At 33.0% G+C, this 26,955-nt stretch overlaps 3 protein-coding genes across 3 annotated transcripts in view; 2 read left to right on the top strand and 1 right to left on the bottom strand.

Annotated features, from left to right (window-relative positions):
* LOC127702825 (uncharacterized) overlaps positions 1-9,780 on the bottom strand; it is a 53,597-nt gene extending 43,817 nt beyond the window's left edge. Inside the window, exon 1 of the mRNA XM_052207126.1 lies at positions 9,688-9,780. Coding sequence (XP_052063086.1) covers positions 9,688-9,780 — 93 coding nt within the window. The remainder of the gene's footprint in view (positions 1-9,687) is intronic.
* A 3,947-nt stretch (positions 9,781-13,727) lies between these two features.
* LOC127702824 (ankyrin repeat domain-containing protein 49-like) lies at positions 13,728-21,641 on the top strand (the record flags this gene model as incomplete). The annotated part of the gene is made up of 2 exons (XM_052207125.1): positions 13,728-13,775; positions 21,402-21,641. Coding segments are annotated over 2 exons (288 nt in total), but the record flags the coding sequence as incomplete, so codon positions are not given.
* Positions 21,642-21,724: 83 nt separating this feature from the next.
* Positions 21,725-23,313, top strand: LOC127702823 (putative ankyrin repeat protein RF_0381). Its single transcript, XM_052207124.1, has 2 exons — positions 21,725-22,103; positions 23,132-23,313. Exons 1-2 carry the CDS (start codon positions 21,725-21,727, stop codon positions 23,311-23,313), a joined length of 561 nt encoding a protein of 186 aa, XP_052063084.1.
* The last annotated feature ends 3,642 nt before the right edge of the window (positions 23,314-26,955 follow it).

Raw genomic sequence — 26,955 nt, 5'->3', positions numbered from 1 at the left:
TTCAAAGATTTGTTACAAGTTTTCACGGCTAACTACGCGCAACTAAAGTGCATTTTACGAACTTTTAACAGATTGTTACGAGTATATTACGGAATGTTACTATTCATTAAAGCTTTTACGTGTTAGTTACGACTTGTTGAAGTGTTGTTACGAAAATTACGAGTATTTAGGAGTCTTTACGATATTGCAGCTTAAAATTCCCCAAATCGTAAACAATACGCATGAATACGTAAAGTAAACGTATCTATTCGATCGTTAAGTACTTGTAACTACACATAAAGTGCTTGTAATAACTCGTAACAATCCGTCAAGCCATCGTAACACGACCCGAAAGAATCGTAAGCAACAGGTAAGCACTCGTAAAAACATTTGTTATGAGTCATTTTTGGATTCAGTTTACGAATTGTTACGTGTTGTTGCGAGTGGTTTATGAGTAGTTTACGACACGTACGAATTGTTAAGAGATATTTACGGAAAAATCAATCCGTGGACAAGCGTAAGAAGATTTTCGACATGTTAAAAAATTGGTCTCTGCTTTCTCTCTTTACTTTTTTATTCGAGCGTCACTGATGAGTCTTGTAAAGAAACGTGCGTCTGGCGTACATAATGTTAAGCCTGGTGTCCATGATGAATTTATTCACGGATCATCAAGAGTGTATGCGAATTGTTATGAGTTGTTGAGAGTTGTGACGAGTTATTTACGGATTCCAGCGATATATTTACGAAAGCTTGCAGTTAACTACGAGTTGGTGATCAGTAAGGACGCGTAAGAAAAATCCGTGTATGTGAAGGGGCTATAAAGGAAAAACTGTTGAAAGCCATTTCCTTTGTCGTACTTTTAACGTTATACCATACAAGAACAAAATGGTTATCGATTAATTTGGTATTAACCAATTAATTTAAGTTACCATAATCAAACTTAATGTACCAAAACTTATAATTCAAATGATAAAACTTACCCACGTTGTATGAGCTATCCTTGTTTTTCAAATTTATTCGGTCAATGTCATTTTATACAAACATGCTGTTTGTAATCATAAAGGCCAAACATTATCCTAACGTTATGTCACGTACAAAAGGGTTATTTTTTAATATCATTGGAAGATAAGATAAATTACGAAATGTTAACAAAAGTTTAGTTAGAAAAATACAAAAAAAAACCCAACAAAAACAAAAGGAGAACGAAACAAGAAAAGCTCAGGGGAAAACAAACGAAATGATAATATTTAGGAAACAGCTCAAAATGGTCTCACTCAGTCTGTTTTCAAGCCATCGTTACAGTAATATATTCCGTAATGCCACTCGTATTTCTGATTAATTCCTTTACAGTATGAACCGCAATTTCTGGCACTATTTAGTAAAGACCCAACAATGCAAAGCATATGCCTTCCCTTTGCTTACAAGGAAAGCAAGCGTGGACACATGATTTGTATTCTAATCAGATTGCAACAAAGTGCCAGTTAATTGAAAACTTTTATAATACTTACAGATAGACGATATATTCTCTAGAAACAGTCCACACTTTACTAAATAAACAGATAACTTTTGAACCAAAACTCATTAATACTAAATTAAAAATGATTGTTCAGACCCTGATATTCTAATTTGCATGGTGCGCTTCAAATTAAAATGTATGTCTTTATAATTTCCTTGATAAATGTGTTCCTTCTGATAGGGGTACACTTCCCTGTCGGTTCGATATGCACCTGTATGCTCTTACGTAACGTATTTCATTGAAGGTCATATTTTCATTTCTAAAAACTTTTTACAGCAGGAATATATATATATATATATATATATATATATATATATAAGTGTCTATAAATAGCAGCACATGACATACAAATCTATGGGAGTGTGGATTAATCAGTACAGAGATTAATTCAATTACACAAATAAAATTATAGATTGCCTAACAATGTAATTTTAACACACTATTTAGTATGTAAATATAATGTTTAAAATATTTACAAAATGATGAAAATAAACGCAATATTTCGCTAGACTAACTAGCTTTATCAAGCGTGCATCTATCCAGGTGAAATCGGATGTAGATGATAAGAAACTTTTGCAGCTCAATGTATATGTTGCACTTGAATTTAGCTGCCTTGAAAATAATACATAATTTGGATGAAGTTCAAGATTTTTACAAAATTGGTAGTTGAAGTTAGCAACGTCCATTGGCCAATATTACAGGATAAAAAGGACGATGCTGTGTACTAAATTATTCTTTATCTTTCCTGTATCTTTTTCGTTAAGACCATCAGGTTCTAAAGTGTGGAGTTGGTGGATCCAAAAATTTTCTCTTCTCCTTCTCACCGTGGTGTCCCACTCGGTGTTGACTTCTATGATTTGGAAGGTAACATTATCAAAAGAATGTTTCGTTGAACGAAGATGTCTTGTGAGAGGACAGTTTTTGTTGGTTTTGTACCATGAACGATGGTTATTGAGCCGAATATTAAATTTGTCCATTGTTTCTCCCACATACTGAATGCCACATGTGTCACATGTTAATATATAAATTGAGTTCTCCGTTTTACAGTTGGAATTAGAGTAGATGGTATAATTTTGTTTAGTAACGGAGCTGATGAAAGAACTGCTTGTATTGGCAGCTTTACAACACAAGCAGTTCCTTCGACCACATTGTTTGTAGCAACCGGGAGATGGAGTAGGCTGCTTTGCTAATACAGATGTCACTAATTTGTCACGGATGTTTTTAGGTCTTCTGAAGGCCTTGACTGGTGTGAGGAAAATACTTTTTTAAGATTTGAATCATTTTCTATAATTTTCCAATGCTTCTGAACAATGGAAGACACATTTTTAAAATCAGGATGGTAAGTGAGTACAAGGGGTGTTCTGTTAGCTGCTTTATTCTTATCTTTGTACTCTAGAAGTTCTTGGCGACTAGTTTTGTTTGCTCTTTCGAAAGCGCTATCAATGATGTTGTTATTGTATCCTTGAACAACTAGATGTTTACGTAGTTGTCCAAGTCTAGCATTTTGCGTATTTTCAGTAGAGCATATTCTCTTGATTCGCAATGCCTGGCTGAATGGGATGCCACGGGAGCAGTGTTTAGGATGGCAACTTTTAGGAGAAAGGAATTGATGTTTGTCCGTTTGTTTGGTATGAAGGTCCGTTATAATGGTTCCGTTCTTGATGTTACTCGTAGTGTCGAGGAAGTTTATTTTCTCCATAGATGATTCATATGTAAATTTTATTGAATGGTGGAAAGAGTTACAGTGTCCTAGAAATTCATTAAGATGTTCTTGTGAATCTGTCCATTTGAAATCAATATCGTCAATGAATCGGAACCATGATAAGGGCTGGTATGGAGCACTAGCCAAGAGGCGTTTTTCAAGTTGGCCCATAAATATGTTGGCATATGACGGGGCCATTTTTGTGCCCATACTAGTACCGTCTATCTGGAGATAATGTTTTTCATTGAAACACTTCTGAAACTAGTGCTAGAGAACAACAACTTCTCTTTCAATGAAAAACATTAACCAGATAGACGGTACTAGTATGGGCACAAAAATGGCCCCGTCATATGCCAACATATTTATGGGCCAACTTGAAAAACGCCTCTTGGCTAGTGCTCCATACCAGCCCTTATCATGGTTCCGATTCATTGACGATATTGATTTCAAATGGACAGATTCACAAGAACATCTTAATGAATTTCTAGGACACTGTAACTCTTTCCACCATTCAATAAAATTTACATATGAATCATCTATGGAGAAAATAAACTTCCTCGACACTACGAGTTACATCAAGAACGGAACCATTATAACGGACCTTCATACCAAACAAACGGACAAACATCAATTCCTTTCTCCTAAAAGTTGCCATCCTAAACACTGCTCCCGTGGCATCCCATTCAGCCAGGCATTGCGAATCAAGAGAATATGCTCTACTGAAAATACGCAAAATGCTAGACTTGGACAACTACGTAAACATCTAGTTGTTCAAGGATACAATAACAACATCATTGATAGCGCTTTCGAAAGAGCAAACAAAACTAGTCGCCAAGAACTTCTAGAGTACAAAGATAAGAATAAAGCAGCTAACAGAACACCCCTTGTACTCACTTACCATCCTGATTTTAAAAATGTGTCTTCCATTGTTCAGAAGCATTGGAAAATTATAGAAAATGATTCAAATCTTAAAAAAGTATTTTCCTCACACCAGTCAAGGCCTTCAGAAGACCTAAAAACATCCGTGACAAATTAGTGACATCTGTATTAGCAAAGCAGCCTACTCCATCTCCCGGTTGCTACAAACAATGTGGTCGAAGGAACTGCTTGTGTTGTAAAGCTGCCAATACAAGCAGTTCTTTCATCAGCTCCGTTACTAAACAAAATTATACCATCTACTCTAATTCCAACTGTAAAACGGAGAACTCAATTTATATATTAACATGTGACACATGTGGCATTCAGTATGTGGGAGAAACAATGGACAAATTTAATATTCGGCTCAATAACCATCGTTCATGGTACAAAACCAACAAAAACTGTCCTCTCACAAGACATCTTCGTTCAACGAAACATTCTTTTGATAATGTTACCTTCCAAATCATAGAAGTCAACACCGAGTGGGACACCACGGTGAGAAGGAGAAGAGAAAATTTTTGGATCCACCAACTCCACACTTTAGAACCTGATGGTCTTAACGAAAAAGATGAGAAAAGATACAGGAAAGATAAAGAATAATTTAGTACACAGCATCGTCCTTTTTATCCTGTAATATTGGCCAATGGACGTTGCTAACTTCAACTACCAATTTTGTAAAAATCTTGAACTTCATCCAAATTATGTATTATTTTCAAGGCAGCTAAATTCAAGTGCAACATATACATTGAGCTGCAAAAGTTTCTTATCATCTACATCCGATTTCACCTGGATAGATGCACGCTTGATAAAGCTAGTTAGTCTAGCGAAATATTGCGTTTATTTTCATCATTTTGTAAATATTTTAACATTCTTATATTTACATACTAAATAGTGTGTTAAAATTACATTGTTAGGCAATCTATATATATATATATATATATATATATATATATATATATATATATATATATACACACACAGATTGAAAAGGGGGCCTAGATAAAATGTAAGTGTACTTATATTGTATAAATTTGTATTCTCATTGTTAGACCTCATGATGTAATGAATCTAACAAATAAACTATGAATCAAAAGCATTAAAGAAAATAAGATTTATTTGGCTGTAAATTTGTCATGGCATTTATTGCAACAAAGAAACACAACCAACTTGTCAATCAAAACTTGATGACGATTGAATTACTGAAGGGCGATCCAGCAGTAAAAAAGTTATATCAGGAGCCACTGGGTAATCCATAGCAGCTTAAAGTAAATTCGGCCAAAATTGCCAGTTGAGTAACTAGTTGCGCAACTGGTAATCCGCCATAAAATTTACCGCATAACAAATTTAACAGCAAGAATCAACAAATTTCAAATAACATCAACATCAAAATAAACATCATTATCAACTTCAACATCAACTTCAACTTCAACATCATTATCAACATAAATTCAATACTGTCAACGTCATTAAAATTTTAATTGATAAATCAGCATCAACATCAACTTCAACTTAAATTCAATACTGTCAACGTCATTAAAATTTTAATTGATAAACTGAATAGTTAAAACAACATCTAAGCTATTTTATTCATTGTAAGGGAAAACCAAACAATGAGGAAATTTAAAAAACATTTCCAGAGCTCCTTGAATCTGATTTAGGAATATATCATTGCCGATGAAAGAAAGATGCACCCCATCGTCACTAAAAAGGCCAACATGTTTATCCTCAAAATCTGTGTGTTTTATAACGTATCCTCCTATTGTCGGCAAATATGAACGCATCCCCCTATTTATTCTGCGTCTAGTAGTTTCCATAGCTCCAGTGTTATTGGAGAACCTCCATTTAAATCTAGGTAAAATACTTGACCACACTAATGCAGTGTCAGGTAACATCTTTGAGAGAATGGCTATGGTAAACTTCATATGGTAGAGTAATTCTCCACATGGTGTGTCCCCAATGTCATTACCCCCACAGTGAATAATAACAGCAAACGGAATACTTCTCCAATTAATAATACTTTGTACCAAACTAACCAAATTCTGCCATTTCATACCCGACATACCGATCCGAACTAACTGACATCCAATTTTCTCTAATCCAAGCGATGCACCTATAGGCCTAATATGAGCGTGATCACTTGCTCTTGTGACAATTGAAGAGCCAATTACCCAAATATCTTTCTGGTACCCTGAAATTAAGTGATTTGGTGCTATACGAGGTTTGTTCTTATATAACCTTTGTAAGCAGCTGATTTCCATCGACCTTTCAATTTAATACTATTTTCATCTTAACCATCAAGAAAAGACTGTGTTGCAGCTCCAATACGTAAAGAATGTGTATAAAATTCAGAAGGATTGTAACCTAAAAAAGCAAGGGTTTTCTTTAAAATATTAGAAAACTGGTACCTCGTTAGAGTTTTTTCGTTTGCATGACAAAATAAATGTCCATCATCTTTATGTCTCATGGCAATATAGTCAGACATCAACTGAACAGGACAAATCGAACTAGTTTTATTCCTTTCCAGAATGATCGTGACTGAATTATCCAGCTGATCAGTTTTAGAAGAAGGAACTACTATATTAAGTGACCCTGAATTAGTATCAATTGTTATATTGGATCGTTTTACAATATGATTCTCATTAAAATTTGATTTTGCAATTTCTCCAACACGAAGAAATCCAAAAAATGCAACTGAAAATGAAGCTTTAAATAAACATGTTTCATATACTGAATAACAAACTAACTTCAGTGCATCTAAAAGTCTAGTTAATATATTAATAGTAATAGGCTTACGACAGTCGTGTCCATTAAACCATTAATCTTATGATAAAAACTAATGCACAAAAGGTACGCTTTCACAGTGGAATAAGAATATTCTTCCTTAAACATGTAAGCTATATGATTAACTAAATGTGAAACAGGACATGGCCATACGTCATTCAAATTTAGTTTATGTTTTAAGTTTTGAAATGAATTTAGTCCATTTTGATACGTAAGCCAAGTATTTGAAGAATTTGAGGCTTCTCTTAGGCTCAACACTTCTGGTCTAAAATTGTCCAAAAGTCCGCTGGAACTAAAGTGAGAGATTAAATCAGCAAAAACATTTTTATAACCAGGAATATGAACGGTTTTAATGTGAAAACTACCCAGCAAGGACCACAATACGATATGTCTAACAAGTGACATAACACGAGGTGATTTTGATGAGCAGGAATTAATAATTTTTACAACAGACTGGTTATCTGAATGAAACATAATTTTCTTTCTTTGCCATAAGCTACCCCACAAATAAATAGCTAATGCGATGGGGATCATTTCTAAATAAGTAATGTCTCTGAAAACGTCTTCCTTTTCCAAGCTAAATATGACCATTTCCCATTAAAATATATACCACATCCGCCTCCTATTCCCCCAGCACTATCGGTAAAGAGATTTAAAACAGAACTTGACAACCACTCGTCGTCCAAAATATAAGAAATCCCATTATAATTTTCTAAAAAGATTTTCCAAATTGAAATATCATTCAAAATATCTTTTGATATTCTGATTAAGTGATGCGGTTTTTTTCCCTCTCTGACAAGCAATATATAAACGTCTGCTGAAAGCACGTCCAGCTGGTAAAGCCCTGGCACAAAAAAGCCAATGAACCACATAAAGATTGTAATTGTTTTAACGTTATCTTTTTACGATTACTGGTATCTTTCAACTTTTGAAGCAATTCAATTATTTTGTTTTTTCGGATTTGAATTTGCATATTTTCTGTGTCAACTGTTAAACCTAGATATGGTATTCTCGTGCTTGGCCCTTCAGTTTTGTCCTCAGCTAACGCAACCCCTAATTCAACACATACATTGCAAAACGTGCTCATTAATTTCCGACAGTTGTCGGTATTTTCCGCTCCAGCAAATAAAAAATCATCTAGATAGTTATCAATATCACTAAGTCCCGATTTTCTCTCTACGGCCCAGTGCAAAAATGATGAAAATCGATTAAAATGACTACAGGACACCGATAACCCCAACGAAATACCAATCTTCAATTTTAAAGCCCAATAAATCAAACTCACCAGGAAACATTGGCAATAATCAGAAGGCGGACTTTATATCCATTTTTGCAATTTCCGCTTTAAAACCTAGCTTTTTTATCATGTTTACTGCATTGTCAAAAATTGAATATTTTACTGAAGTATAGAATTCATCGATAAAATCATTGACACCGCCATTAGCTGGTGAAGACAAATGCGTTATTAAACGAAAACCACCCGTTTTCTTAGGCACAATGCCAATGGGAGAAACTCGTAGATTTGAAATAGGTCGATAATAAAAGGGGCCCGCAATTCTGCCATTTTCCACTTCACCCATGACTTTTCTCCAAGCTAAACTTGGATCTTGTAAAACAGACTTTAAATTTTTGCTTTCATAAGCAACCCTTGGGCCTGTATAATGTGTTCGAAAACCATATTTAAAACCATTATATAATATATTTGCCGATATTTTATCGGGGTAGTCTTTCAACATATTCCCTAAAACCGTAGTATTAATAGGGGTAAAACCCAAACACCAAATAGCATACTGTTGATTGAAAGCTGTAAAAAATTAAAATTTGAAAATATTAAAATTGCATCCGTGGAACGTTTGCCTGGTGACCAGGAAATCTATAATTATTTATTGAAAAACGAGTATTTTGGTTAAAATTTCTATGTGGATTCAAAAACCTATTTGACTGCGTTGTAGCTCTAGCACTGGACTGATACCTTGGTGCAAAATTGTGTGTAACAGGTGCCCTAGGGTAATTTTGATACCTAGGAGCAGAATAGTGCGAAGTTACAGAACTTCGAGGATTATTCTTGTTATATGAATAATTTGTACAGTACATTAAAGGATGGAACTGGCTACATCTTATACAGGAATAGCTGTATACACAATTCATACGAGTACAAACGCCCTTAAAATTATAATCGTAGCAAGGTTTGTTAACTGTGTGAGAAGTATAAGAAGATGTCTGTTGAACATGATTTATGCCTACTGCAATAAACTGAAGCCATAGCTGCCCATCAATGCCGTCCCATGCACGCATATGATCTCGAGCTTTTCTAAGTCGAAATTGCTTGTCATATTTATAAACGTTCTCAAAAGGTACACTAGCCCCCCTAATAATAGTCATGTAGCTAATCAATTCATTTGCCAAATCCGGAAATCTTTGTAATAAAATTTTCATATAATTTAAAAAACCTTCAGTCCACTCACCAATGTTAGCTAATGATTTTACTTTTGAATATTTGTTTCTTTCAATTAAAATGTCCCCATCTTCATCAAAACCTAGCATTTTTTTTCGGTTGATCAATATTTGAAACAAATTTTTTGTACAGTAATTGGGCCAAATCAACATATTCTAAATTCCAAATTTGGTTTATAATTTTTTGTGGTACAAACACATCAACATCATTACTAGTAGGTATAATTAAAATCTCACCATTTTGTACAGTATTACGAGATGTGGGCTGCCCTGGCTGTACACATCCCTGACCCGGAACTCGTTCAGTGGGCTGCTGGGGGACGTCTTGAGTTCCAACCTGTTGTGGTGGTGGAATTGGCTGTTGTGGCAATAACTGATGTGGTGGCATTAATGGCTGTTGTGGTGGCATTAATGGCTGTTGTGGTGGCATTAATGGCTGTTGTGGTTACGGCTGTTGTGGATTGACTGAATTTTGTCCAATAATTTCAGCTCTCCTTGTGCGACGCCTTCTGTTTACCGGTAGCTGTACATGATTTTCCTGCCTGCGTGCATCACGATTTGGCAGCACCCTCTTCCCTTTTCCTCTCGGCTTACTGGCTTAAACAAATAATTACAATGTTAGTCAATGCATTAGTAAAAAATTCCATCATTTGTCAATGTTACATCCCTAAATTAAACAATTGAATCAATATGAAAAAACAAATATTTCAATATGTTCATTGACTAATTAGTATTAAGATACAATGTCAATAACCACGTAGAAAAAACGAAAGCGCAAAAACTTGACTGTTGCTGTCAATGTCCAGTGGCAGATATTTCAAGTATATTCATAATGATAATATCAAACATATGATAACGAAAGTCATAAAAGAAATAATTGAGGTATCCACCAAATATCAAATGAAGTGGCCTTCATCAATGAGAAATTTTCATACCCTATAATCGGCTATAAAACATGAAAACTATGAAACAATTCAATCGAAAAGTATATCTATTTAAATTTATTAACTATTATCCTTGATGACTAGCAATAGTTTACGAAAATAATGATTGATTGATGGTTGCTTAACGTCCAGTGGCACCTATTTCATGCATATTTAGGACGAAAAAGAAATTAAATATACATTTATGTTGAAATTGATATATGGCGTACTCACCGGTTATTTAGTACTGCACGATTTGGATTTGGATTAAAATTAAATAACATGGGAAATGTTCATTAGCATATTAAGACAGTTAAGTTATAGATATTTCATATCTTTTGAATAGTTTTGTGGTGTTTCGTAAATTATACCATAGCTTTTGTTGAAACCCCCGGCAATAACCTCACGAGACGAAGTCGAGTGAGGTTGCCGAGGGGTTTCAACAAAAAACTATGGTATAATTTACGAAACACCACAAAACTAACCAAAATATATGAAATATCTGTTTTAACCTATTGCATATGTTGTTGTTTAAATATGTGTATTTCATATATTTTTGTTTATTAACTTCAAAAATAATTTTGATAAGAATCGGTCAAATTACCCTTTTAGGACCTTACACATTAAGCTCCGCCTACTTTCTAAAATACGCACGGGCTTCTGAAACAGCGGGAAAATCAGTTGGACAGGATTTTTCGACAGCGATGGATGCACATCTACATTGGTGACGGGTAACTTTACAGACTAAAAACTGTTGAAGGAATTATATGTTCTGCATATGGACGCAAGATATAGTTTGAAAGATTTCTGGAACCCAGATTTAAAGTTGAACTGCAAAGGGTTAGTATTTTTTTATTTTATCAAAATATTTGAAATGTTTTTAAGTTTTTGATATTAATTTATAATTCTGTGGAATTTTAATTCACAAGAATCTTTCTGAGAGTCTGAATGAATCGTTCCATGTTTTAATTTGTACCAGAAGCCCAAGTTGTACATTTAATTTAATTTAATTCAAAGGGATTTCAAAATGATCACGATTAAAGATCATTAAAAATCACATGTTGACTATAGATAATTTAAACAAAAAGTTCACCTTTATTTAGAGTAACCAGACGCTTTCTATTCTTAACGGCCCAACATTATAGTTATTACTTAAGCAAATCGTTAAATTAAGATGTATATAAAATCGGATACGGATCCAGGATTTTGAAAAGGAGGGGGAGTCTAGCCATCCAACATTTGGAGTAATAATACGAAATATCTATGCATTTACCATAGAATAGAATAGAATATTTTTATTTCCCAAATTACAGGGCCCATAAAGGGCATAAAATCAGATACAATTGATTTACATAATTGGTAACAACAACAATAATAGTCACTTGTAAATATATATTTAGTATATTAGCATTGGTCAGAATCAGAGCCAAAAACCACATATATATTGTGAATAAATATATAAAGCTTCTTGAAAGGGGCATGCCTTCCCCCTCCCTCCCCCTTAAAAAGCCGCCACGGCAAATTTCAACCTTTACATGTAGCTATACAGTTGAGCCTAAGGGACTACAATCCAAGTATACATCTCAATAACCGAAAATCGAATTATATTTTCAAGTATAATATAATAATATATTTATATATACTTTTTTTTTAAACTTTGTTCTTGAATCGAATTTTCGTTCATTTAAAAATATAGGACAACGGAGTTGGTGTATGTGGGTTCGATTCCCACCCTAGGCATTCATTTATTTCGGCTGGTGCAAAGCGGGCAGTTTAGCTTAGTGGCCCCACTCTGACTCTGTTGTTCCTATTTCAAAGAATTCAATCGGCCACGGATAGGCCTTGCTATCTTTCATTTTTTCTTTTCAAATACCAAATACAACAAAACCATGGTATAATTGTGAAAATTATACCATAGATAGCTATGGTATAATTATCGGTTATTGAGATTTATACTCGTGTTGCATTCCCATAGGTTACATTGTACAGCTATAGGTTAAACAATTAGTTATAACAACTCGCACCATAATTATAACTATCTACTCAATTTACAAATAAAAATATAAAATAATATCCAAGAAAAGATTATCGACAATTCACGCAATAACAAAATTTAAATTCAATTATATTACACCAAAGAAAAAGTTAACGACTATTTAAAGCATTTAACAAAGTTAAAATTATCAAATAAATGAAATACAAATTTAACAGTTTAAATTATTGAGCTACTATTCTTTATAAAACATTGCTTAATTCTAAAACTAAAAATAAAAATAAAAATACTCATCTTTTTTCTGTGTAGAATTTAGTTTTAAATTTTTAAATTCTATAGCTTTGGTCAAGCTCCGTGTAAGGTTTGAATCCAAATGACCAAATCACATGAGGTAAATTGCACGGACTAACATTTCGCGGGCTAAACTAATTAGCATATGAAAGTGACCAGTAAAAAATGAATCGAACACACCGTCAATTAAAATCATACCAAGTTATATAATTACAATAACTGAATTTAATTATTATTAATTCTATTATTTGTACTGTTGAAATTAGTGGTTATGTTATAATAAATAATTATCTACTTTGAGCGATGTATTATTGTTGACCATGCGAGATTCTTTTCGGCTTACCCATCAGCTGATTGCGTGATTTTTATTTAATATTATTCGCCTCAAAGGTAAAATAACAGAAATATATTTTAAATCGAAAATAAATGCAATAAATGTGAGTTTTTCTGTCTTTCAAAGCAAAAACAATGTACAAACTCAATTGCAGGATAAAGACAATAACTGTTTTTAAATATCAGCTGTATTTGTACTCGTCTCGAAACAGGAGAAATAGCTCACTGAAGCTCGCATTACACCTGTTTCTTAGCCTCGTACAAATACAGCTGATATTTAAAGACACTATACAGTTATTGTCTATTTATCCTGCTGAACTGACTTGAAATAAATACTAACAACGAACACTGCCCTTTCCTGGATCTTGATATCACTCATAGGGTCTTTGAATCGGAAATAAACACATTTATTCTAAAACCAGTTATTGGAATGATACGGGTTATGTTCTTCTCATATATTTTATGATGGTATGATACTAAACCCCTAACGGGAGGATTGTGCTTGATTTTCATATGATGAAGACATAATCTTTCAATCATTTGAAATGAGGTCTTGAGCCGACATGCCATTAACTGCTAGTGGTCCTTTGTAAATTTATGTATCATTGTCATTTTGCTTAATTTTTTCTATCACCTATTCTAACATCGGGTTCGGACTTCTTTTTAACTGAGTTTTTCTGTGCGTATTGCTGTGTGTTTGTTTATTCTACATTGGCTAGAGGTATAGGGGGAGGGTTGAGATCTCACGAAACATGTTTAACCCCGCTGCAATGTCGCGCCTGTTCTTAGTCAGGAGCCTCTGGCCTTTGTTAGTCTTGTACATTTTTTTTAATTTTGGTTCATTTAAATGTTTTGGAGTTTGGTGTGACGTCCATTTTTGCTGAACTAGTACACATGTTTGTTTAGGGGCCAGCTGAAGCCCGTCTCCGGGTGCGAGATTTTCTCGCTGTGTTGAAGACCCTTGGTGTCCTTGGGCTGTTTTTTTGCTCTTTTGTCGGGTTGTTGTCTCTTTAACACATTCTCCGTTTCCATTCTCAATTTTATTTAATAAATAAAATATCAGATGAAAGGTCATGGACTCGTGATACTTGTAGAACACATATTGACTGATAATTTCGAATACTACAAAAATGAATGAATGAAATCTAAAATAGAGGGGAAATATTGCATGTTTCTAGGATATGAAGTTCCTGGTTTGGTGTACCGAAAAGTCCGGTAACTAGTACGGTATGATGTATAAATAACGGTATATTGATCCCGCCCTCATAAAATGTTAAGAAGTGAAAAATTACTGTATATCATATACGTGGAAGGGCTTATCAATATTCAGAATGCTAGCAACAAAGCATACTAGATTAAGTACACATTCATTTTTTTCATCATACTTTATTGAAAATTTGAACATTTCTTAGTTAGATACAGAAAGTACCGGCACCTTATCCCGGCCTTATTAACATTAGATTCTATATTTAATAGAACTAGTTAGTAATTGCTAGTATTATTCTAAATTCTCAAATATACATTACTATATCATTATGTATCCATTATTTCCACAGTATTGTTCAATAAAGAGAGAACTATATTTTAGAGAAAAAGAAAAGACGGAAGAGAAAATAATGAATAAATAAAAAAACAAAACCATAAGGCTAAACAATAAACACAGTAACATTACGTAAGGTAATGCTAAGTTGTTTTAGTATAAATTATTCTAGTAATTGAAGCCAAGGGTCCAAGCAGAAATTGGCAATGTAAAGAGGTTTGATTTTAAAAAATATATTCTTTTCTAGTATTAGATTTTCTTTGAGATACTTTGTGAGCCTTGTAAGATTTACTTGATTTTCACATAGTTCTGTTCTATAAATAAAGAACTTTGATAAAAGTATTATTTTGTTTTTTTATTTTATTATTTCCTGTTTTTTCAAATAAAAGTTTCCAAATAAAATTATATCCATGTTAAACGGAATTATTATTTGTGTTTGGTTATAAATCCAGTCACCGAGTCTTATCTTCAGATCTGCTATTTTATGGCATGTTCAAAATATGTGTTCAATACATTCAATAGCTTCATTGCAGAAAGTGCATTTATCGCTTTGTTTTATTTTAATTTTAAATAAAAAATTAGCTCAATATTCTGTGTTTTATTCTATACTTGAACCAATGAAGTTTTGTGTTTTTTTTGTGTAAAACGACATATTATGCAGGGTTTTCCAATCATTTTTTTGTTTTGTCTTAAGAACCATTTGTCTTCAGAGCTAAGTTTAGTACTATTTTTTTCTAAAAAAAACATTATACATATCTTTTCAGCCTTTGTTTGATAAAACAAATATTCTGATATTATATGCAATAATTGGTCCATGTGTTTTATAAAGATTGTTTATGGATATGACGTTTTGGGGACCTTTTGTATAAGATTTTATTGATGAAATTACCCCATTATATGTAAGAAAGTTTAACTTAATTTTATAAATATTTTGGAATTGCTGAAAAGTCATTAGTTTACCTTCATCATCTAATAGATAATGTATAAAAAAGATCCCTTTATCTGCCCTGTCTATATAGAAAATAGATGTTGTTCCTATTTTAATATTTTCATTATGCCAGAGCGTGTCTGATAGAAACTCTTCTTCATTTTTAGTATACATTTATTTTGTAAATCTGTCCAAGCTTTAAAGTCCTCTTTCCTAAAAGGGTTTTTACATCTTTTTGTTGGGCCTACATATACTAGGTTGTGAATACTAATTTGTTCAGTACTTTCTAATAGCTTATTTCCTTTTGTGTTGTTTTTTAACAACCGTCTAATCCATGTTAATTTCAACCCTTTAATATATTGTCAATATCTAGCATTTTCAGCCCTTCTAGTTTATAGTTAATATTTCTTTTTTTTATCTTGTCAGGTTTGTTTTCCCAAATAAATGAATAGATTTTATCAATTAGCTGTTTTAAAACCTTTTTGCATGGTGCTTGTAATGTTAAAATCAGATGGTTTAATTTTGAAATAATTAGTGTCTTGATGATTGTTATTTTTCCAACTGGTGTAAATGTTTGTTTAGACCAAATTTTTAATACATTTTCAAATTCTTTTATTTTTGGACCATAGTTCAACAATTTCATTTCAAGCAAATTGTCAGAAAAGTTTATTTCTAGTAATGTAAACCTCCCGGAACCCATTCCAATCCTCATTTTACACACATCTTGACTATATTTCTTTTTGCCTATCCACACCACCTTTGTTTTGTCCAGGTTCATATGGAGACCAGACATTTCAGCATATTTTGGCAGTAAGCGAAGAGATGGATCTAGAGATTTGGGAGTACCGACCAGTATTATTGATTTGTCATCTGCGTAAAGGGAGATTATTTATTCTGTTATCTCAATTCTAATTCCTTTAATTTCTTTTTTCTTTCTGATTAAAATTCCTAGAATTTCAGCACATGAAAGAAAAATGTAAGCTGATGAAGGATATCCTTGTCTACAGCCTCTTTGGATCTCAAAGAAATCTGACAGAAAACAATTTTGAGATACTGATGAACTTATATTTGTGTAAAAGTAATCCAATGTTTATAGAGGGTTCAAAAATGAAAAAGTCTAATACATCATCACTGAATTTCCATGATACAAAATCAAAAGCTTTTTCAAAATCTGTGAGAAGAAGAAGACCTGGCAAATCATGTACTTCTGTATAGAATAAAATATCATATATAAGACGAGTGTTTCCTCCAGTTACCGTTCAGAGAAAAAAAAAAAAAACAAGTGTCGATGTTACCCTCGGTAAGTGACAAATCCACCAGCAAAGGAACGTTAACATGCACAGTAGAAAATATTAAACAAAAGCTATATTACTAATATCAATTGTATTCGTACTTGTTACAAAATAAACTAAATCATCTGAAACCAACTTCATACAGGAGCACCCGAGGAAGTAAAAAAGATAAATAGCATTATCCTTTAACTTCACATTCCGTTTTTAGATGACGTCTTCACGCTGAATAATTCTAAGTTAAGTGACTATGTTGATCTCATTTATCTCATCGAGTTTAAAATACTGTGGATTCATTATTATTTGTTTGGTACTAATTTCATGGGTATACATGAACCACGAGTTTAAATGTTCAAAGAAGCATAAATTTCTTATAGGCTTGTACAAAACGTTGGAAAAAAACACAAAATCAAGTATCTACGAAAAACAATTGTTCTTCAATCCACGAAAGTTGGTCCCCTTAAAAACAAATGCATCCACAGTAAAGTATGTAACAGATATATGTAAGTGTACATAATATCTTGACTTACATCTATAAATTGACAATAATGGTCGGTTTAATACAAAACTTAACGACAAAAGGCTTTATTTCAACTTCACAATTGTGAACAACGTTCTATTTCTACATGTTCTATATAACTACATTCCAGCAGCGCATGCTTATAAAGTCAAAACAATACCCTATAGCTTGCGCTTCCTATTGTGATTTCCTGAATATATGGTGCTTACAATGAATTTATTGAACCAAGAGTACCAAGCGGTAAAGTTGAAGTCATCTCAATGAAAATTTCATGAATGCTATCACAATTTTGCTGACCGTTATGTATTACCTGTTTCGCCGATGACGGCCCATTTGTTCGAATTGTCGTAACCAACGTCCAGTCCTTTTGCCTCGAATGTTAAATTACCGATTGATACTTATCACCGAATGTGTACTTGCACGAGCAACACGACGGGTGCCACAATTGTAGTAGGATCTATTTACCCTTCCGGGGCACCTAAGATCACCGCCGTTTTTTGTGGGGTTTAATTGCTAGTTTTCCTTTGTCATGTTTTGTAGACTGTTTTGATTTCGTCCTTTTTTTTCATTTTTTACTCGTGGCGTTTTCAATTTTTTATTGACTTATGAGTTTGAATATCCCTTAGTTTTTCCGCCTTTCTGTCTCTCATGTATAAATGCTACGTAAATAAAACATACATGAGATCTAATGACTTATCCTATCGCATGAAGGGACTGAAAAGGCTACTATTTAGATCTTTATAAGTAATCCATACCGCAAATTAAAAGTATGAGTTTAGGTCTCATATGGATACTAATCAGATAAGTTATCAGTAAATAAAAGTCAAACATTTTTTTTTTCAGGCTATAGAAATTCTCTGTCCAACTATGAAATCAGATTGCACCAGTTTGCAAAATGCTGACCTAGATTATTCATTCCATGAAATCTATGTAGAGTTTGTCAAAAAAGAAAAGCACTTAGAAGAAATTACTGCTCAAGTTGAAACCCTGAATTTGGAAAGAAATAATATACAATGTAAGTTTTCAAAGTTCCAACAATTCAAAAAATAAACAAACAATCGACATATGTGACTTTCTATTCAAAAACAGATCTATCGGGATATATATATTATTATATAAAATAACCACGTTAAAAGTCCAAATGTTTCTTATCTGCAATTACTGACATATTTTGTCGAGCAGTGATGGTATGTACAGAGAAAGCTTTGCAAATTGTCTTTATATCATCTATTTCACAGATTACAACGGATATGTTCCAAATGTCGTTCCCTTTTTCCCTAGATTGGGACCTATCTAATTAGACCTATCAGGGTTTGTACTAACATGAGCAACACGACGGGTGCCACATGTGGAGCAGGATCTGCTTTCCCTTCCGGAGCACCTAAGATAAAACTCCAGTTTTTGGTGGGGTTCGTGTTTTTCAGTCTAAAGTTTTCTATGTTGTGTTTTGTGTACTGTTGTTTGTCTGCTTGTCTTTTTCTTTTTTTTAGCCATGGCGTTGTTAGTTTATTTTCAACTTAAGTGTTTGAATGTCCCTTTGGTATCCTTAGCCTCTTTTTTGTAACCTGTTCAGTCGTCCGAATTCTACAAGCATCATTACAAAGAATTAATTCGATCCTCCTGATTATTTGTAAGATTCACTCACGGAACACATTGTTAAGTACAATGTACTTTCGAATAATTGTAAACACGTAGGAAATGGACATCCATTACAGTTTTTGGTATTGCCCATGTCTTTTATCGCGTTATGGTCATCAATCCTATTGGTGTTTATATTTTATTTTAACATTATCTTTAAAAAAAATGTTAACTTTAAAATATATCGGTACTCACACTATCTCTAACATATTTTTCTGAAATTCTGCGTTGATAAATTTAGAAATTAATACTAAACGACATTAGATGAAATTGGTTAGTCTTTTTGAATTCTTTTTTTTTTGTTGCCATTAAGCCAATCAAGTATTCAGATATTTATACATCCTTGGCTTTCAATAATTTGTTGGTTTTTGTTGTTGTTTTTTTTTTTGTAATTTGAAACATATTTTATTAATTCATGTAATTATCACCTGTTTCATCAACCCTCAGTTGTCCAGGGAAGCAAGTAAGGGGACCCCGCATAATTTCAGTCTCATTTGTCGGGGAAAATCCAAATGAAGAAAAAAACTCCCATTATAAATAATTATCATGTATCTATATAAGTATCATCTATCTGTATATTTATACATCACGCCATATATAATCATTTGAACAGTATTAATTTAAGTTTTGTTGTTTGGCCGTTTCTGATGAAGGTAAATCCAGGAATGCACTTTTGACAAAATAAATAAAAGTTATACTATTTTACATGTTCTTAATTTATATTGTACTCTATCATTTTGTTCGTTTTGTTTGTTCCATTCTTGTTGGGACTTCAATAACAAAATTATTATGATAGTAGGTTTTACTCATGTTTCACCTGTCGTTTCATTTACGTGTTTGCGTTATTGGTCATTTTCAGGGATTGTAAAATAACCATTGGTCAACTAATTTGATGACAATGAATATTCCTTGTAGATAAAAAAAAATGAAGTTTTGGTGAATCACAAATCTCACCAAAATCGGGAATCATAGAAAAACACGAAAACAATTATAGTTTGTCATGTGTTCAACTATTATTTTGCATATGGAAAGTAAATTTATTATTAAGATCAGCCATTATTTATTGAATAATACATCTAATTTATTAAGTAATTCTTACATAAATATTGCAGCTATTCAAACCGAAGAAATATCTGAATGGAAACAGAAACTAGAGAAGTTCTATGTGACTAAAGCTGCGACCAGATTGATAAAAGTGGTTAAAGACAATCAATGCATTATTATTACAGGTATACCTGGATCTGGCAAATCTGCAATTGCTTATCATGTAGCCATACACATGCAAGAAACTGAAGGCTATACAATTTAACCTATTTGGTTACCATCCGAGATGATAAAAATGACAAATTCAAATGTTAAACAACTTTTTGTTTTTGATGATGTTTTCGGTAAATATTCTATGAATGAATTCAACCTTATCTGCTGGGAATCCACGACAAGACGTATTAAGATGTTATTGAAAAATAAAATCCTTAAAGTAATTATCACATGCAGATCCTATCTATATGACAACGTTAGAGACAGCTTATCTTCTCAATCATTTGAGCATTTTAACTTGCAGTCAGAAGATATAAATCTATCTTTAGCTGAAAGAAAAGAAATCAGCAAGCTGTATCTTACTGATGATGTGGTGGGCCAACTAAATGATGAAATCATAATGATGTACAGCTTTTTCCCTTTACTGTGTGTTATGTTTAAAGAGAATTTGATGGAGAATGTTGATTTTTTTCAAAACCCAAATCAGTTTATAAAAAACGAAATTGAAAACTTTAAGAGTAGACAGGACGTTTCGTTTTTAGCTCTAGCACTCTTGGTTTTATCTAATAACTCGATCGCGAAAGAAGGTCTCCAGATTGGAAAAGATAAATACGATAGTATGTTACAAAATTTATTTGATGAAATGGATACCAGAAAAACTCCATCTAAAACTTCAATTTTGTCAAATCTTCATAATCTAAAAAACATGTATCTAGCAGAAAAAGGTTCTATATTCTGTACAAAACACGATCAATTTTTTGACATTATTTCTCATACTGTAGGAACATTTATCATTCACTGTATTTTAAAACATGGTGATTCGGCTTTCATAAGTAGTAGATGTCAATTAACTTCTCTCAATAAACAGCATGATGACTGTACCATTATGATTACAGATGAATTAGAAACAATGTATTTCGAGTGTATATTGGAAGACATGGAAAACGGACATAACTGGGAAGTTTTTGCTAACATTCAAATGAAATTTAAAAAATATAGACATTTGTTAATTCTATACTTAGAGAAGTCCCGAAAGAAATTGCCTTCATCAAGAGATGGTTGCACATCTGCATTACATGTAACTGCAGCAAAAGGTTATTATGATATTTCAAAGTATTTACTCGGAAAAAATAGAAAACAAATAAGTTCGCTTGATGATGAAAACAGGTCTTCATTACATCATGCTTCTATGAATGGGCATCATGAAATAGCACATTTATTACTTTCCTATGGTGCTAAAGTTAATCAAATTGACAAAAATGAATATTCCCCTCTGCATTTTAGTTGTCACTTCGAATACTTAGAAGTCACTAAAGTATTGTTAAAAAAACATGCCAAGGTAAACAAATGTGCCAACGATGGTTGGTATCCTCTGCACATGGCAGCATCTGATGGAAATACTGACATCATAAAACTTTTAATAAAGCATAAAGCAAAATTGAACCAGCAAATGAGTGATGGAATGACACCATTATATTTAGCTTGTAATTTTGGTCATTGTAACGTAGTGAAGTTATTACTTGATAACAAGGCTGATGTGAACAAATGTGAAAACAATGGATGTCACCATTACTTGTAGCTTGTGAGCAGAATGACATAAATTTAGTAAAATTATTAGTCAGGTATAGTGCGAAAGTTAATAAATGTGATAAGAATGAATGCATGACATTACATAAGGCTTGTCTGAAAGGAAATGAAGACATGGTCAAAGTATTATGCAAATTCGGCGCTTTAACAAATCAGAGCAGCAATAATGGCTTTTCCCCTCTCCATTTTGCTTGTGATATAGGACACACTAAAATTACCGAGATATTAATACAAACGGGTGTAGCAATTGATAAAGTTCACGAAAGTGGACAAACCCCATTACAGTGTGCATGTGATAACATGCATAATGAAATAGCTAAATTATTACTTGACAGTGGTGCAGTTGAAAACAGCAGTGATACACATGGACGAACTTCACTACATAGTGCAGCTGAAGATGGAAATACAGATCTCATTAAACTTTTGATCGATCATAATGCAGATGTGAACCTTAGTATGAATGGCGGAATGACACCAGTTTATCTAGCGTGTGATTATGGTCATTTAGATGCCGTGAAAATGTTGTTAAGTTATAACGCTGACATAAACAAATGTGAGGTTAACGGATGGAGTCCATTACATGTATCTTCTCATGGAAACTTTAAGGAAATAGTTGCATATCTGTGTGAAAAAAGTTATGCAGTGGTAAACATTTCAAATAAAGAAGGTCGTACCCCATTATATATTGCCTGCGAAATGGCGAATGAAGAAATAGTAGACTTATTATTGAAACACGATCATTCTTTTAATATGTGTGATAAAATGGGTATCTCTCCGCTTCAGTTAGTGTGTACCAAAGGCTATACAATTATAGCAAAACTTTTAATAAATAAAGGTGCAGCAGTTAATGACGAATTTGAAACTGGAAAAGCGACATAACTTAAAGCCTGTAAAACAGGCATAAGGAAATAGTTAAATTATTACTTGAAAATGATGCAGCAGTTAATAGCAACGATGAGTATGGTAGTACTTCACTACACATTGCCGCTGAAGATGGCAATACAGATCTTATTAAAATATTGATTGAACATGATGCAGATGTAAACTTTCAAACGAATAATGGAATGACACCTTTATATATAGCTTGCCATAAAAATCATTTAGAAGCAGTTAAACTGCTGTTACGTTATAAAGCTGACATAAACAAATGTAAGAAAAATGGATGGAGTCCTTTACATGTTGCTTCTTATGACAACCATTAGGAAGTGGTGGCATATCTATGTGATCACAGTGATACATTAGTTGACCTTTCACATAAAAAAGCTGCATCGCCATTACACCTTGCTTGTCAAGAAGGTAATGAAAACATTGTAACATTATTATTGAAACATGGTGTTTCTATTGATTATTGCATTGAAAATGAATTTACCCCGTTTCATTTAGCTTGTTTATATGGTAATAAAAATATTGCAGAAATATTAATTAAAGCGGGCGCAGAAGTTAATGAAGTTAACGAAACTGGAAACTCGCCATTACTTTAAGCTTGTAACTATAGGCATAATGAAAAAGCTAATGTTTTACTCGAAAATAGTGCAGACGTCAACGATCATGATGAAGATGGTCGAACTTCACTATTCAGTGCCGCTGAAAACGGAAATATAGTTCATATTAAAATTCTTATAGAACATGATGCAGATGTAAACTTTCAAAAAATAATGGAATGACACCGATGTATATAGCATGTGAGAATAATCATTCAGAAGCATTTAAAACGCTGCTACGTTATAAAGCTGACATAAACAAATGTGAGAAAACTGGATGGAGTCCATTACATGTTGCTTCCCATGCCAACCATAAGGAGATAGTGGCATATCTATGTGATCACAGTACTGCTGTTGTGTACATCTCTAATAGGGAGGGTGCAATGCTATTGCATCTTCCTGGTTTAGAAGGTAATGAAGACATAGTAAAATTATCATTAAAACGCGGTGCTTCCATCAATCATTGTGACAAAGAGAGCTTCTCTCCGTTTCACGAAGCGTGTTCCGAAGGTAATAGCAGTATAGTAGAACTGTTAATGATAGAGAATGCATCAGTAAATCGCCCAGACAGGAATGGGAGAACGCCTTTATATATAGCCTGTCAAAACAAATGTAAAGATGTAGTAGAATTATTACTGAAACATAGAGCGAAAATAAACAACGTAGCTCAAGTTGAATATGAAGAAGGTTGGACACCTCTGTATGTTTCAGCGTCATCCGGGGATACGGGTATTACTGAATTGTTATTACAAAAAAATGCAACTGTAAATGTAAAAGATCGGAATGGACATACTCCTTTATACTACGCTACTAAAAAAAAATCCGATGACATTATTGAGCTTCTTGTTAGCCATGGTGCCATTTTAAGCTACAGTGATGTTACAAATCCCTCTTTAAGCACAGTACCAAAAAGACGAGAACCAAAAAGATGAAAACGCTGTGTAATTCAATGAGCGCTTGAACATAATAGAGACTACAAAGAACTTATGTATATTTATACCTTTATGTGTTTAATATATATATTAATTCATTACTATTGTATTGCTAAGTTTTGTTCACATGTCCTCAATAAGGAAGTGGAACCTATGGGATAAATTTAAGTTTAAATCTGAGCAACTATTTTAGACTAAAATGTTTTGTGGCTCCAAATATTTTTTTTCTAATACAATACATTTTATAATTGCAGCTGATTCAATGTTTTTAATGAGCTGTGAACTTATATACTCAAAGACACATAATTAGTATTACTCTGTATAAATAGTTTAATTACTCTTGCAAAAGACAAGCGAACGATACCAAAGAGACATTCGAACTCTACAGTTTAAGATAAACTGACAACGCAATGGACAAAAAAAAAAGACAAACAGACAAACAACATTACACAAAACACAACATACAAAACTAAAGATTGAGCAACACCAACACTACTAAAAATTGGGATGATCTCAGGCGCTCCGGCAGGGGAAGCAGATCCTGCTCCACATGTGACACCCTTCGTGTTGCTTCTGTAAGTGCAAAGGTTGTTATAAGTCTAATTCGGTAGGTCAAATTCTTGGAAAGGGGGACGGTATTGTATTTACAACAATTGGAACATATCCGTCGTCATCTGTGAAACAGATAACGTATAAGGCCCGAGAACACAGTTATTTCGTATTGTTTTTCTTTAAGGCAAAAAAAGGAAATTAAAAAAATCGCACCTGCTCTATCAAAAAAAGATTTTTACAGTGAAGTGTACTACTTTTGGGAAAAATAAAAATGATAGATAAATCTATCGGATCTAACTCCAAATATGGCCAATTTTAATTCAAGGGGGTCTGTAATTCAGTTTGACAGCTTCAGAAATACTAATTTCTTACCTTTTAACCTGGACCAAATCACTACTTAACTTTAAAAAAAAAATGCCCTAAATTTTTCCACTTGTAATTTCATCCTGCTAATTGACCTGGCTAATTGTAATAAAACTTGGCAAAGTCTAAGATTGTTGAATTATATGACAGTTTACCGAGTTTCAGGACAATAGAATATATATATTTGTATTTCTGTCCATTTAAATTTGTGAAGTAATTTTGCCAGACATGATTCTTTTATATATATTTAAAGTACTTTAACTGGAAAGAAAAGTTACAAATAGCATACTACATGAGTATAAAAGGGACCTAGGTCATGTAAGACTTTATATGATTTACTGTCAATTTTGTCTGTAACACATATTTACATATTAAAATGCATACATAAGCTATAGAAAATAGATATTTGTTTCCTTTTGGTCATTTTTATGTTAAGGTGACATGATACAAGAAGTCTGAGTGCAATAGGACTCTTTTTGCAGACAGTTTAGTTTGATTCAACGTTTTTTTCACTTTTGAGTGGAAAACTTGCATGTAGTTTTAGTCTCAACAGGCATATATTTGAAACACTTACTTTTCTACAGAAGAAAAATAATGGGGTCATGTGGAAGGAGACAGATACAACAATCATTGTAAAGTGCTTTCTATACAGATCTAATGAACTCTTTATGATGGACTTCAACTTTTATGTACATAGCTCGTTACATTTTACTTCCTTCAAACAGGCCGTTAGACCAGGACCATAAATACAACACATTTTGCACATTTATTCTGTGGTCGTCTACTTTTCTCTAGATTCATGGGTCACTAATGATTATAGAAACTAGAATTAATTAAGCCTAGAAACACAAATATCAAAACAATAAAACTTGTCAGATAGAATGTCAGCTTGCACCTCCGGCATAAAAATGGAAATGACTTTAAAAATGCCTATTTCAGCCATATAATGCTAAAATTAGACATTTTTACAGCATTTCTATCAAAAAAGATGAAATTTTTTTACTTTCACCTAGTTTGACAAGTTGATACTCTCAAATCATCAAGGGAAGTTGCTATACATGCTATAGAACAGAATCTATATTTACTGAATTCATAACTTAAGCCCGAGAACACAGTTATTTCGTAGTGCGTTTCTTATAGACAAAAAATGCAAATTAGAAAAATCGCCCCTGCTCTATCCATTAAAGATTTTAACAGTGCAGTGTACTACTTTTGGGACAAATCATATCAGAATTGTAGAAAGATATCTCGGCTCTAACTCAAAATATGGACAACTTTAAGTAAAGGGGGTCAGTAATTCAGTTTGACAGCTTCAGACATATTATTATTTTTTTACCTTTTCAAACTTGACCAAATCACTACATTACCGTAAAATGCATGCCCCAAATTTTTCTACATGTAATTTCATTCCCCTACTTACTATTTTTTGCATAAAATATAGAGAAATAAATTTGGAAGGTGTACGAAAAAAATATTGCAAAAGTAATACAGGGGCTCTATTTGTAGACAAGTAAAATCGAAGGTCGATTACTGTGTCCCCCGACCATAACAGTCTACCAACTTGTGATGGCAGCCGTAAAATTACAAAGGGATGATTTTAACGTTACCACCTGGAACTATTGGTTAAATAGCCTCCTTGTGAGCAGCTACCCTCTATCAAGGAAATTACAAGCCCGGGAATATCGTATCAACTGGGAGATATAAAATCTGTATACAGGCGCTGCTGGAGTGTTCCTACATAGAAATGTAAAGTTCTCAATTGGTAAGCTGAAATCATTTCTTTTGTCGTAAAATTTTGTTTTCAACCTTCCCTCAATGTCAATTTTTAGATGTAAGTCAAGATATGAGGCAGACTGAACTGTAGCCATGGTATCTGATATATCCTTTATCTCAAGTTCAATGGGATAGATGCGTCCAAAATAGTCACCAAATGTTGAATTACTTAGTGAGAGAACATCGTCTATATAACGGAAGATGA

Source organism: Mytilus californianus, unplaced genomic scaffold, assembly GCF_021869535.1.
Source record: "Mytilus californianus isolate M0D057914Y unplaced genomic scaffold, xbMytCali1.0.p SCAF_5, whole genome shotgun sequence".
Lineage (NCBI taxonomy): Eukaryota > Metazoa > Mollusca > Bivalvia > Mytilida > Mytilidae > Mytilus > Mytilus californianus.
The sequence above is the reverse complement of the archived record's forward strand: the minus strand, read 5'-3'. Positions and strand labels throughout refer to the sequence as shown.

Excerpts from the sequence above, each read along its gene's own strand:
- LOC127702823 (XM_052207124.1), top strand. The coding sequence starts at position 21,725 with ATGACATTACATAAGGCTTGTCTGAAAGGAAATGAAGACATGGTCAAA. Across the intron at positions 22,104-23,131 it reads TAATGCAGATGTGAACCTTA|CTTGTAACTATAGGCATAAT; the intron begins GTATGAATGGCG and ends CATTACTTTAAG.